The sequence below is a fragment of the Henckelia pumila genome, chromosome 4 (genome assembly GCF_033568475.1).
Source record: "Henckelia pumila isolate YLH828 chromosome 4, ASM3356847v2, whole genome shotgun sequence".
Classification (NCBI taxonomy): domain Eukaryota; kingdom Viridiplantae; phylum Streptophyta; class Magnoliopsida; order Lamiales; family Gesneriaceae; genus Henckelia; species Henckelia pumila.
Genome location: NC_133123.1, coordinates 204010284 through 204025698, shown reverse-complemented (window position 1 = coordinate 204025698; position 15415 = coordinate 204010284). Strand labels below are relative to the sequence as shown.

The 15415-nt window shown below is 35.3% G+C and overlaps 1 protein-coding gene across 1 annotated transcript; it reads left to right on the top strand.

Moving 5' to 3' along the window:
• The first annotated feature begins 6644 nt into the window (after positions 1-6644).
• LOC140862639 (allene oxide synthase 3-like) lies at positions 6645-8090 on the top strand. The gene has a single exon (XM_073265672.1). It carries the CDS (start codon positions 6645-6647, stop codon positions 8088-8090), a length of 1446 nt encoding a protein of 481 aa, XP_073121773.1.
• Positions 8091-15415: the final 7325 nt, after the last annotated feature.

Genomic DNA, 15415 nt, shown 5'->3' with positions numbered 1-15415 from the left:
AATGAGATGATCGGAATGTTCGAAGAGGGATAGAAGCTTCCAATCGTGGTGTTCTGCACATGGCATTGAAGCTTGAACAGGTAGCTGCATGTAGGAGATCGGAGCTTCCGATCTTGGCCGTTCGGAACGTAGTATGCATGCGCAGATCGTAGATTCTGATCGTGGTCTATAAATAGGGGCGAGATTTGCTCATTTTGAGTCGTTCAGAATCATCTCCTCTCCCATAATGGCTCGATTTTAAGGGCTTTGAGACTCTTTTATAAAGAATTGGAGTAGGTAGTTATATTTTTATTAAAACGGACAGTGTCCATAATAGTAGCCAAGCAGCAGAGCTTTAGCGAGGTGTCCAGAGGTCGTAGCGGAGCTGTGCCCAAGTTCTATGGCATTCGACATCAGCGAACTGACGACGGACGAAGGTATATCTCTAGCCCCTTATAGAAAATAGATTATGCTATAGTTAATTAAAACTTTTAGAGCATGTTAGATAATGCATGGTTATTATGAATTGTAGTGCTGCATGGTAGACTTGGAACCTAGATGGGTGCTTTTAGGAACTGCCTTAGAAACGTACGTAAGTACTGACTGAGATAGACAGCGAGTTGCATGCAGTGTGTTTGGTAGACATGATTTTGGATGAGATTTGGTGGGATTTGGATTTGCAAATACCGTCTTGGTGTTTGGCAAAATGAAATTTTAAAACGGGATTGGTATTTGATGAGATTTCATTTAACTAAGTGAAATCCTTATAAAATTGGTCGGATTTCATGGGATTTCATGGGATTTGAGTTTATAAAAATAATAAAATTATTTCTAATAATAAATTTATAAACTTTAGTTATAAATTTAATTAAGTTTTCCAAACATTTTTTTTAAAAAAATATCACTTTCCAAAAATTTATGCTAGCAAATTCTAATATATATTTTAACTTTTTTCCAAACACCAAAACGGAATTTGAATTCCATGAATTCCAATTCCAATTCCAAATCCAATTTCAAATCCAATTTCAAATTCTATTTTTTAGGCATCCAAACATAATGTTAATGTGTTGCATAATATTTTACATGATGCATGTTACTACTTTGAGATATTATGCTGCATATACATTTCATATTGAGTTTGGATCTCTTTTGAAATAAGCCAGTGTTATAGGGTGCTCAGCCCTTTTTAGGACGTTTCGACACTGAGAGTCACTATGATCGATGGGTTTGTCGGACTCTAGTGATCTGGGAAAATTTGGTCCACGTCCAGTTAGGAGCGAGTGGTTGTATCCAGTGGTTTGATTCCCCGAGATTACAGCTCACATCCTAGGTGCCATTTTGAGTGAATTTCTGATTCCTTACCCAAATATGATACCCGTTCATTAGATTGCATGCATCATATTTGTTTGTCTACCCGTACTATTGTACTGAGTATTTTATGCTCACGTCCAGTTATTTTCTGTTTTTTGGACACCCCATTGAATGGAGCAGTTGCATGTAGTTCTCCCGGAGTTTTGGAGATTAGGTGATTACCAAGAGAAGATTGCAGGGTTAGCCACTAGATTTTGTATTTCTTGCATTAAGTCATTTCGATTGGTTTGTATAAATTTGTATTTATTTACCGGCTGTATTTTGCTTGGTTCAGGGTTTCATATTATTTCCGCAGTTACCCTGATTATGATTATTTATTAATTACATGTCTAAGTTTCTGATTAGTAGGTGATCACAGTGCGTGTCACTACATTTATGGTATCAGAGCATGCAATAAGATTCTTTGGGACATAGTGTTGACATTTGGGTTATCCTTGTAGATTACGAAGTGGACTCGATGACAATAGTAGTAACATAATTTGGAATAGCAAGATACTTAGGCTTTCCCAAGATCGTCATTGCCAAGATTGGCAACAGAGACTCACATCATGTGGATTCAAGCAGGATGGAGCTGGAAGAAAATATCCAGTTATGAACTCAGGCACTTCTTAGGGTTGAATGAATGTGTAACATGTAGTCATCCATTCAACTTCAATACAAGGAAGCCACTCCTAAAGACTCTCCACAAGTAGTTGGAGAGATTATCAGAAGATCCTGCCAAGAGAATTTCTCATGAAGCTTTGAGCATCTCTAGTAGGATAAAATATTTTTTCAGATCTTGTGAGGAAAACGTCTGCTGCCATGCTTGTAGTGATGCTTTTGTATATGGCAAGCGGGAAACTTCACGTTCAAGATCAGAAGATAGAATGAAAGATATCTGTATATAGTCAGATTGTAAGATTTTCACTTGTATTTTGAGTTTTAAATACTATATTAAGATCTGTTGTAAATAGTATTTCAGTTGTAAGATTTTGGGATCATTGTATTTTAATTCTAGACATTTGATGTAATCATTGTACATCATTCGATATAAACTGATTTGAATTATGATAAGAATTGTACGACACTTGGGTTTATCTAATTGTATTTGGTTGTTCTGTTTTGGAAATGTAATAAAAGATTTTTTAGAACCTGGATTTGAGGTTCAAAGTACTGTAATCTTTGGGATTATCATGATTTTATTAATTAGTTGGTCAGTTCTTCAACTATAGTGATCTGATTGATGATTCGTATAATTGGGTAAGATTATACATGTTTCTAGTACAATAGTTCTAGAAGTATTCCCTAGAATATTCTATTGAGCTACAGATGATAGTTTTTCATCAGGACAAGATTATACCATGTACTGTGAACTGTATGAATTAGTTAGATGGAAAGAAAGCGCGACCCTATGTCGACATTACTTTGGAAACTTTTCGTGTTTCAGGGGGAAGGCATTTATGGGGGAGGCTACCTTAGTTTCACTCAAAAACAAGAGAGTGACACGCTTTTCTAGTTTCACTCAAAAACAAGAGTGAGACGGAAATTGCATATTTCACATAATTTTCGGTCATCTTCAAATCTCCGACCATCGAGATTGAATTTCATATCATATGATACATTGTTGGATTCGCATTTTCGAAACGATCCTACCTTAAAAATTTCAAGGCAATCAGAGTTGTTTTGGGCACCGGTGTACGTGGATCCTCCGCACCCTAGGATGCGTGAGATCGAAACTACATATATATATATATATATATATATATATATATTGTAGTTAATTAAGGAGAACAATATCTATTTTTCTATTAAAGAATATATATATATATACTTTGTACTTAATTAAGGAGAACACTATCTATTTTTCTATTAAAGAATATATATATATATATATATATATATATATATATATATTTTGTAGTTAATTAAGGAGAACAATATCTATTTTTCTATTAAAGAATATATATATATATAGTTTTACTATGCTGTTCACCTATCATGTTCATCAATCATGCCCACCAAAGATGTGACACTATTTTATTGGACCTATAATTTATCACATCTTTATCACATCCAATAGAATAGTGTCATATCGTTGGTGGACATGGTGATGGGCATGATAGATGAACAGTATAATAAAACTCTATATATATATATATATACTCTGTAGTTAATTAAGAAGAACAATATCTATTTTTCTATTAAAGATAAGATAATGGAGAGATAAATTGCGAAATTTACACATCATCCGTATCATGTTCTGTAATATAGATGTAAAATATTATTCAACTGCACTCCAAATAACAACCATCTTATTTCCAAAAAATAATTACAAATTCTTTTTTAACAACCATCTTATTTTCAAAAAATAATTACAAATTCTATTTTAAAATTTTAATATTTTTTAAAAAATTGCAAAATTTTCATATCGTTCACATGTTCTGTAATATAAATGTAAAATATTATTGCACACAATCCAAGTAACAACTATCTTATTTTCAAAAACTAATTACAATTTTTTTTCACTATTTTTTTTAAAAAAATCGACGACGTAACACATGGTGGGTCAAAAAACATAAAAAATCTTGATTTTGATGATAACAAAACTTGTTATTGTGTTTCTAACATATATACTCAAGTGTCTTGTTGGTAGAACAAAAGTTGGAAGTTTTGAGCAAATTGGAACTCAAATTTAGGTACATGTTGAAAATCTTCCGCATAGAGATGTAAATGAGCCAAGCCGAGCCGAACAGTATCAGGCTCAGGCTCAGGCTCGGCTCGTTTGGTATATATAAGGACTCGAGCTCGGCTTGAGCTCGAACCGAGCTTTTATCATAAGGCTCGGTCTCGGATCGTTTATACTACCAGCTTGGGCTCGACTCATTTATCATATTAAACAAGTTTGACTCGACTTCGGCTCGTTTTCAGGCTCATTAAGTTGTCTAGTTTTCAGGCTCGTTAGCGAGCTCGTTAAGTAGACTTGTTAGCCAGTTCGTTTTCAAGCTCGTTAATCGATCTCATTTTCGGGTTTGAGTTTGGCTCGTTTTCGAGCTCATTTTCTGGCTCGTTAAGCGGGCTCGTTTTCGAGCTCATCAAGCCTAAATGCAATACAATACATCTCTATAAATTAATTATAAACTAAAATTAAATTTTTCGTACATAAAAAAATGGCAAACCTAATAACAAAAAGAACATCCCAAAATATTATATCAAACTTCTAAATACCATATAAAATAACATCAACATAAAATCCATTATCCATAAAATTGATCATCAAATATCTGTCATATGCCCACAGTTCAATACGATGATACCCAATAAATAACATCATGATAATAAACGAGCCACTAAACGAGCCGAGCTCGAGCTCGAGCTCGAGCTCGAGCTCTTGAGCTTATGGACGAACATGTTCGTGAGCTAACGATCCAAACATCCTTAAGCTCAAGATCGGCTCATGAAAATTGCCAAGATCAAAATTAAGCTCGGGTTCGGCTCGATAAGCTTAACGAACGAGCTCGAACGAGCTTTTTCACGAGCCGAGCTCCGAATAGCTCGCGAACAGTTCTGTTCGTTTACATTCCTACTTATGCAGTTGATTGTTTTGAAATATCTCATAATTCGTTGATCCAAATGACCAGAAGCCAAGACGATTGAAAAGCCAACTCAAAACTCTACAATATATTTCAAACCAGTTCGGGTGTTACTAGGCATTATGGTGGTCGTAAGATCAAGCTAGATGCAATTGATACAAAAACCAGATAAAAAAAAACCATATATGGTATTTTGGTCATATCTTCCTGCTCGGTTATCTAAATGGAACAATTCAATGTGTTAAGAAGACAATAAAATTATGTACAAATCATATTCATAAGTCAAACTCTGTATCGGATCTTAAGAAGCTGAAATATAGCATTGCAGTTTCTGGTTCTGCACTCAAATTTAGCTGAGCTGAATTTCTGGCACAACGGAGTGTTTGAGCATGTTGCTCTCGTACAAACTCAAAATCGAGTGATTTTTGATTTTATGAAAATCCAAGATAAAGGGCTACAACTTTCATGTTCATCACTTTACCGAGAAATCATTAAATCAAGAGCTATAATCAAGTAAAAAGATTAGTTCAAAATTACACCAGACCAGATCAGTTTGAAGAATGACCCTAAAACCCAACTCTAACTCAATATTTTTCGTGTCGACTTGTGTCGTGTTGATGGGTTGACACCCTACTTACTCTTCAAAGTTCATTGTTTGGTTATAATTCATAGTTCCACTCCCACCTGACATCAATGGTACATTTTGTTGGGCCAAAAAAAAAAAAAAAACAATAACAACTATCAACGTTAGGATGTCTTTTCAAATAAAATTAATTGGATCTTTTGGATTATAATGGCCGTTCTATTTTAGAAAAAAATAATTTCTAGCTATAAGTCATTAAACAAAAGTTAATTTTCGAGCCCATATACCATTTTTGTTAAAATTATTGTCAAACACTGTGCTACGATTTGAACCCAAAATTATAATTTACTAATTGTAAAAAAATATGATTCTTTAATAAACATGTGATAAAGCCATGAACAGAACAGGGGTAGGGCTTATGCCTTATAGTCTGTTTTAGACCGATCGAGCAAATTGGGGTTCGGTTCAATTATTTTAACACAACTCGTTTTTTTATTGGTCTGATTGGTAATTACTTTTTTAAACTTCAAACTAAAAGATAAATTAATAATGTTTTGATAAAAAAACTTGAAATTTATTCATAAATAATTTCAGGAAAAACTGCAATTTTGGTCCTCTATGTTTGTCACTTTGCGATTTCGGTCCTCTATGCTTTCATATTTTAGTTTTAGTCATGCATGTTCCGATTTTCGGCAATTTTAGTCTTTTTTTCTTCGAAAATGACTACGTGACATTATACACGTCAGCTCTATATCAGCACTGCATTGATGACACATCAACTTCACATCGAAAAAAAGAACTAAAATTGCAAAAAAAAAAAAAAAATAGCGAACTAAAACCAAAATCTGAAAATATAGATGATCGAAATCGCAAAGTGACAATCATACAGGACAAAAAAACAATTTTTCCATAATTTATTTCTTGTTTTTTTTCCCCTCAAATTTTAAGAGTTACCATACCCCGGTTGATGCCTGATGGTAGTTGTCTCGGCACGTATGCATGAATTTATATAAGATATATATATATTTTAAAATAACTCAAGCTAGAAATTGAAGCACTATACATACATTCACAAATTCAGCGATCTTTCATAGACAATTATCCCAACTGAAGCCCGAAATTTTGTTAAAGCCCGAAGAAACATGTCTTCCTACACTTCTGATCAGAATCTTTCTGAACCACTCCTTCCACTGAAAGAAATCCCAGGCAGCTATGGCTTACCCTTCTTCGGGCCGATTCAGGACCGTCTAGACTACTACTACAAACAGGGCCCGGATGAGTTCTTGAAGGCCCGAATCAAGAAATACAACTCCACGGTGTTTAGGATGAACAGCCCTCCAGGCCCTTTCAATGCCCATGATTCTAAAGTCGTCGTTCTTCTTGATGCTGTTAGCTTCCCTATCCTTTTCGACACGTCCAAAGTCGAAAAGAGAAACATTTTCACGGGCACTTACATGCCATCCACTAAGTTCAATGGTGGATATCGTGTTTGTTCATATCTCGATCCTTCGGAGAGCAAACACGAAGTCCTCAAGGGATTCTTTTTGTCATTGCTAGGGAGGTTGCACAAAGAAATCATCCCGACGTTCCGGAGCTCGGTTTCGAGGCTCTTCACTGACCTTGAGACCGAGTTATCTGATAAAGGGCAAGCAAACTTCAATACCATTAGTGATAAGATGTCATTCGATCTCTTGTTCCGCTTGTTCGCCAACACGAGCTCGTACGACACGAGTGTTGCGGGAGATGGCAACACAAATCTTGATAAGTGGCTGTTTTTCCAGCTTGCACCATTGGTGCCATTGAACTTGAAGTTTTTGCCAAAGTTTGTGGAGGATTTCCTGCTCCACACGTTCCCTTTGCCTTCTTTCCTTGTGAAATCGGGGTACGAAAAAGTTCGAGAGGCGTTCAACAAGGCGGCCAAGGAGCTACTCGATGAGGCGGAGAAAAACGGCGTCAGCCGGGACGAGGCTTCTCATAACTTACTTTTTCTCACAGGGTTCAATGCATATGGTGGCACCAAGATTTTGTTCCCAGCATTGCTTAAGTACGTCGGAACCGGTGGATCGGATTTACACCGGCGGCTGGCCGATGAGATCCGGACCGTCGTAGCGGAGGAAGGCGGGATAACCCTAGCGGGGATAAACAAGATGAGCTTGGCCAAATCAGTGGTATGGGAGGCTTTGAGGATTGAGCCTCCTGTCGCAAATCAATATGGAAAGGCTAAAGAGGACATAACCGTCACTAGTCACGATGCTTCCTACGTCATCAAAAAGGGTGAAATTGTTTTCGGGTATCAGCCCATTGTGACCAAGGACCCCAAGATATTCGTGAACCCTGAAGAGTTCGTGGCTGATAGGTTCGTCGGAGACGGGGAGAAGTTGATCAAGTACGTTTATTGGTCAAACGGGAGAGAAACCGACGACCCGACGACTAGTAACAAGCAATGCCCGGGCAAGGATATGGTTGTCTTGTTCTCAAGATTGATGCTTGTCGAGTTTCTCCTACGATATGATACGTTTAAAGTCGAAATTGGGAAGCTCCTTCTGGGGTCATCTGTCACCTTCAAATCCTTGACAAAAGCCGCATAATGTATACTTTTATGTATCATATTTTATTTGTTTGCTATGTTTCTTGTTCACTTGTTTTAATTTCTTTTGAATTCCTTCTTCTTTTTTTTTTTTTGGGTGTATAAGTTAGCTGTTTGTTTGATCTTAAGAAAAAAAGGAAATGTGTTCTCTCAAAAAAGAAAAAGAAAAAAGAAAATAAGGAAATGTTTGGTTGTACCCTCCATTATGCTTTTGTCCGAGCAAGCTAAGTGTCGATCTCCAGTGATTTATTTTTCGACATCATTTTCGTAGTATCATTGTGTGTCGCGTGACGTCGAAAAATTTAACAACATATATAATAATGGCCAATGTGCTGATTGAAAAGTTATTTGGGAAATACGTGCAATTAGTGGCATGCACAACCAACACATGCTTCGTGATACAGATACAGGTAAATCTATCATAGATTATTGTAAGTGGCATGAAATCAACGTTCAGATTAATATATATATAAAAAAATTGATGTACATACGATGTAATTAATTAATTTACCATCTCAGGTACGGCTTGTTAGGTTATAAACTCATGAGGTGTCCATCCCCAAAAGCTTGCCTATTGGGTGGGGTTACCTCAAGGGTTTATAACCAACTTAGTATTTCAATGTGGACAATTGTAACATTGCCGATCCCTTGAGAAATGCCCGCGGCGGCCCACTCTAGAAGGCTTACACTCACTTTTTTATTTTATGGTAGCGCTTTCCTAGGTCGTCCCTTTCGCACGGCGGCCCATTCTAGAGTGCTTTCACTCACATTTCTTTTTAGTGATAGCTCTTTCTTAGGTCGCTCCTTCCGTTACGCGGACTCTCAATGAGAACACTAATGTTAGGTTATAAACTCATGAGGTGTTTATCCCAAAAAACTTGCCTATTGGGTGAGGTCACCTCAAAAATTTATAACCAACTTTTTATTAGTTTAATATTTCAATGTGAAACAATTGTAACATGACTCTTCATGAATTAAAAATATTTTAAAAAATAGAGTAACACTCAAAGTTTTACAATTTGTACAAGTCAAGTCTCAGCTAGCTAGCTAGAGAGCAGAGCTATCGTATTTGTCAAAATTTGATGATCTTAATAAAATAAAATTTATTCTTTTTTCCTTTCATTTTTGAAATATTGAGAATCGTTCTGGTTTAGCTTTTTTATTTTTCTTACATTGATTTAATATAGTATGTAACATGATATTTATTTGCACCATATGAGAAAAGTAAAAAAAAAAAAGAACAAAAAGAAAGAAAGAAAAAATCAAATGGACAATAATATATGGGTGCGTGAAATAGTAGCATGTGACACATATAGTGGATCTGAACTCAAAGTCCCAAGTATTTTGTTAAATACTAGTTGCTAATGTAAGTGATAGTTTGCATAATATATTGTGATAATGGTTGTATTTTATTTTATTTTATTTTTTAAAAAAAGTCGAAGCACAAAAAATTCAGTAATTTGATATATACTAAATTAATATTTAGATGTATCTTCGAAAATGACATTTAACCTAAAAGTATATATCACTTAAAGAGATTTAACTTCAGATTTTGTTTGGGTAACCAAAAAATATATATATATTTTTAAAAATTTTTCCCTTCAGAAATGATAAAAGTCTATATGGATGGAGAAATGAAATCAGGGGAAAAACACTTTTTATTTTTCAAAAAATGGGGTTTTAAATATATATATATATATATATATATATATATATATTATGAGTTTTAATCACATGAACAACCACCATGAGCAACTACGTGAGTAACAACTGAAATGTCACCTTGTATATCTAATGAGTGATTGTCACGTCAGTCAGCTGTTGCTCACGTAGTATATTATTTAGTTGCTAAATTGTATTTAATAAAGAACTTTTTTTTAAAATTACAATATAATTTTCAGTTTCTGAGTTTTTGCTTCTAATTTTATTTAATTTAAAAATAAAAACAAAAGACCTTTTAATGTTTATCCAAACGCGAAAACAATTTGTACATTATTTTTTAAAAAAAAAATAAAACACCTTAAAAAGGTAAAATTATTTAAATATTTTTAAAACTATAACTTCTATATCCAAATTATCCTACGAACTAAGATAAATCGTATTTGGAGCATTTATCTTTGGAGAAACAGTCTAATTGAGTTTCCATCGTATTTTGGAATTTTTTTAAATTTTGGTTTGTTTTTGTTAATATAAAATTATTTGACTAATATATCTCACCCGCGTACACATTATTTTTATTATTATTTATCATAACAAAGACATTTATCAGTTTAATTTAATGATCCATATGCATTATTATATTTATATATTTTTTTTATGTAATATACCATGAAATTAATTATAATTTTTTAAATAAGTTACATAATTTTTGTTGGGGTACCATAATTTTCTCTGATCGTAGAACAATCAAACCATATCGTTCGAGTTATTGTACAGTTTAAAATATTTGAGTTGTATCATTATCATCAGTTATAAATTTTGGTAAAATGAAAAATAATCGGTCATACAATTGATATCAAAGACATATTTTGGGTTAGATTCCCATAATTCCATTTATTAAGCAAAAATAAATATTTTTTTGGTGATGATGAAGTGTCCGGATACAATCAAGACCAAAAAGAACGAACAAGTACAAACTATACATAATAATTTGATTGGTCTATGAAATGATTGATTCGACAAAGAAAACTGATCTGGCCTAGAAAAATCAAAATTAATCATACCAGTTCAAGCTCTACATAAGCTATCCAGACCAGTTCATCTTTTCGAACCAGATCTTACAAAAGAGCCCCACTACACTATATTATATTTGTAAAGAAGATAGAGAAATGTGGCATGCTCTGCATAACTATCTAGCTATTTTTTGAAACAAAGTTGCATCGTCTATATTTTGTGACGTTGGAAATATTTTCCTATAAATACTTGAAAAGAAAGAAGGATACGCAAGAGGATCAACAATCAATAATCAATAATTTTCTGCAATGTTGTCTTCTAATCTTTCAAATCATTCAAAATAAATCAAATAAAAAAATATTCAAACTGCTAGCACACGCATACAGAGATGCTGGATCAATTTGTATTCAATATGTGTTGCACTCCAAAGCTTACTGAAAAGATTTGACGTCTTGTCATGAATAAATATTTGTATCAATTTAGAGTAGGTGTTGTCTTATCGTGTTGTCAACACTCAAGACAACATGCAGCTGAATAAAAACATGACTAAAAATTAAGTAGGAAAAACTTAGAAACATTTATGCACAAGTCACCAGTACTTGTGTGGTGCCTCAAGGCAAAATAATCACTATAAAAATATTTATTTTACAGAAAATAATACCATTGATTGTGTACTAAAAACTAATTTTCTCAATAGAATGAGAGATAATTAGCACTCTAAAAACAAATAAAATAAACCAATAAACCCAATAGAGTGTTGAATTCGTGTGCCGAAAACTTGAAGAAAGCAAGGAACCACTTTTGAACAACACTTCACTCGTGAAGTCTTCAAGTTATTCCAACACATATGGCAACACGATAAATCCAGCAGCGACTGGCCGGATATTGCTTCAGGAATTCTTCAGCAAACTTTGATCTCCAGGCTCTTAAATTCCTGCAGCAATTATATCTTCGTTTTTCGTGTGTTCCATCTGCCGCAATCCCTTAAATATATATACTTGAGGCGTTTAGGAACTTCTCATAAATAAAAATCTTGCAAGGAAGACATATTCCTTTCAATCTCTCCCTTTTTTTCCTTTCTGAACAAAATAAACTTTAGACAAGTACAATTAACTCCCTCTGAGTTAAATGACTAAGGCTACCCTGAATTTGAGCATGTCACTACTGAGTGTTTTCTGCCCATGTTGGCAACACGAGATCATAACACCTTTTTCCTGAAGAATCTTCTTTTCAGCATGTGTTATTTGATCTTGTATGGCAGAGGAATTGAGCAGTGGTATAGCAGTGGAATGAATTTTGCTGGCAGGGACATGATCCGTGTTGGCAACACTGGGTGCCAAACCTGACCAAGGAAGGTCAATCTTGCGATTGCCTTTAAGCATTGCAGGAGCTACCTTCAACAATTCATCATCAGTAGTCATTTCCTCATCATCATCCCTTTTAAGGCCTTGAGACTCAAGAATCCAAAAAATAAAAAAAGGGAATGAAAGCTTGGTTGCTTTGAATGCACCTTATGCAAATGTGAGAACTGAGTCAAAAACCAATTTGCCAAAATCAAAGGGAGCGTTAGTCCCGATGGCAAACAAACCCAATGTTTGTGGTCTTATAACCACTGTAGAATTGGTAGGAGTCCAATTCCTTGTAGCAAGCTTGTGCAACACAAATAAGGAAGAAGTCAACTTGGCAGCATATAATCTGGCTGGATACATTGGAAATTGAGTGATCATTCCTCAAGTTAACAAAGTGGTGATCTGATTGATGTCCGTAGTCACTTCATCATCCTCCACATCCGGAGTATTGTAGAATTCATTGATCAAAACATGAGTGAAGTTATAGACTTTTCCTCGCACATAAACTTGTCCATACTGAGCAAAACTCTCATCACATGTGCGAGTGGAGAGATTACAGTAGAATTCCAGAACAGCTTTCCTAGAGAACGGAGCATCAATAGTAACTGTGGCAAAGAGCTCTCGTTGCTTCAGAAAGCTCACCAAGTTCTGTCTTTCAAAGATTCTTCATCTATATTACTTTCTTCCCAAAATTCTCTTTCAACATAGAAATGCTAGTTGGCAACAGAGGATTCCAGAGAGTGGTATATGTCAAAGGCCATGTGTAGTGACCCGAATCCAGAATTAGAGTTTAAATTTTAATTAATCAAGTAACCATGTTGTGAGTTGGAAAAACATGATTACGGAGTCTCCAATTGGGATTAAGGAGCTGAAAATCAGATTCAGGAGTTTGAAAATGGCCCGGAATGTTCCAAGTGATCGGGTGGATCGGTGGATCATAACCCTAGAATCGGACCATCCGAATATTTAGAGTTTGGAGGCTCTAATCAAGTTCGAAAGGGGGCAAGATCGGACGATCCGATCAATAGTTAAGACGATCCGAAATAGTGGAGCTCCAAAGGAGAGTTTGGGTTCGGAAGATCAGTGGTGATCAGACGATCCGAACTTAACTTAGGATAGGTGTCTTAGCTCAATCATCAAGATAATGCCATGGATGACGTATTTTCATGAGTTCGGACTATCTGAAGAGTGGGACCGGACCATCCGAACAGTTACATGAACAGGTGTGTGATGTGCATGCACTTGATTGGACACGTGTTAGAGATCGGACGATCCGAAGTCTAGTTCGGACGATCCAAAGTGGTGGCAGGACACATGGTTCACATGCAGAGATTGGACGATCCAAAGGTGAAGATCGGACCGTCCAAACTCACTCTATTTATAGGGGTCGAGAGGCCTCATTTCAAACCGCACCAAATCCTCTCCTCTCCCATTTTAGCTCATTTTAAGGGCTTTTGAGACTCTTTCTTAAGAGAAATAAGTTGGTAGTTAGTGACCGCTTAAAATTTGGTTTAAAAATAATACTGGAAAGCACATCAGGTCAAGTTATAGAAAGTGGACAAAGATTCCAGATGTCGAACCCACATGGACTGATTTATAGATTACCAAAATATGATTATTTAAACTTAATATAGACCAAACAATAAATATTGATTCGATTTATTCAATTAAACTAAAATTCATAAATAAATTACTAATAAAATAAATTAAAGCAAAAACGCAGCAACAATTGGGTAATAAATTCAATAGAGAAATATCCGATCAAGGCGCACACATGTACCGAATCTGGCATTCTGCATTCAGTGTACATTGCGTCAGATCATTCATCTTCTTTTTATTTTTCAGTAATTCATTCAGAAATTTGGCATCTAAGCTAAAACATCTGCAAAATGTATGTTAATATACAATTTCTTAAAAATTTCAAGAAACTTTTTAAAGTGATGATCAAACAATAATTTCTTAGCTCGCTGGGGAAAGGGACGTTAGAAATATAAACATCATTATTGACCTCAAGTTTTTTCTTACCTTTCTTACTTGTCGTCAAAGAATTTTCAATACTACGCATATTCTCCTTGGATTCTTCCACGTTAGGCCTCTCCATCTTCTTCCCTTCGACCCTCTTTTTTGGTTCCTCCTTTTGTAACCTCGTCACGACCATGATATCATTAACATCCCTTGGATTTGTTTCAATGTTGCTCGGCAAAGCTCCAGTAGGTCTAGTTGACAGTTGGGTTGCTATCTGAACCATCTGAGTGTCTAATTTCTGCAACATAGCTTCCTGATTATGTAGCCGAGTCTCAGTACCAGCCACATACTTCATCATGATTTCTTCAAAACACGGCTTCTTTACCTATTCCTTAGGTTGATTATGCCAATTCTGATTGTAGTTGTTATTGTATGAGTTGTATGGCTGCCTTCCTTGATTTTCAGCAAAATTAGCCGCCTCAACCTCAAATAACTGCTGTTTCTCTTGTAGGTTCGTCTGTACTTGATTCATCGACACTTCTTTCATAAGTGCCATTTGGTGTGTCAAAGCGTCAATCTTTGCATTCAGTGAGGTCAATGCGTCAACCTCTAGAACTCCAGCTTTCTTCTCCTTCTTTAAGTCTGGCCACCCCACATTACTCTATGCCATATTGCCGATGATCTCCCATGCCTCTACTTGCTTCTTCCTAAATAGACTTCCATTAGCTACAACATCCAACATCGATCGCACTGATGGATCAGCTCCATTATAGAACGTCTGGTTCTGCTGGCTTTGTGTGAGATTATGTTGAGGGCACATCCTCAACATCTTTTTAAATCTGGTCCAGGTTGCATGCAAAGACTCCCCATCCTTCTGCTTGAAAGAGATAATGTCAGAAAATAGTTTCGCCATTTTTGTGGGTGGGAAGTATTTGTTCAAAAAAGTTTGAACAAACCCCATCCAGTTGGTAATAGATCCAACATGTAGATCATCCAAGCATTTTATGTTACACTCTGTTTTAGGCATAAAATAGGTCATGCATATGCATTTTGTGTAATAGGGCTCTGTTTTTGGGTAAGGTTCCAAATAGACAAAATTCGATGAATTACCCTATTTACTGAAAATTGAATTTTTGTGATTGATTTTTGTTTCAGTGGAGTTACGCTGAAGTGGAGTTAATTATGGTATTTTTGGGCTGACATCTATCTCGGATGTTTCCATATTTTTGGGATTTTATTTCCTTGATTCCTGTAGTAGCCCGTAACCAAAATAAGTGATTAAGGGATTAATCAACGCTAATTAAATAGATTGGGTACCGGACGGATCGAAAGCTCCGAT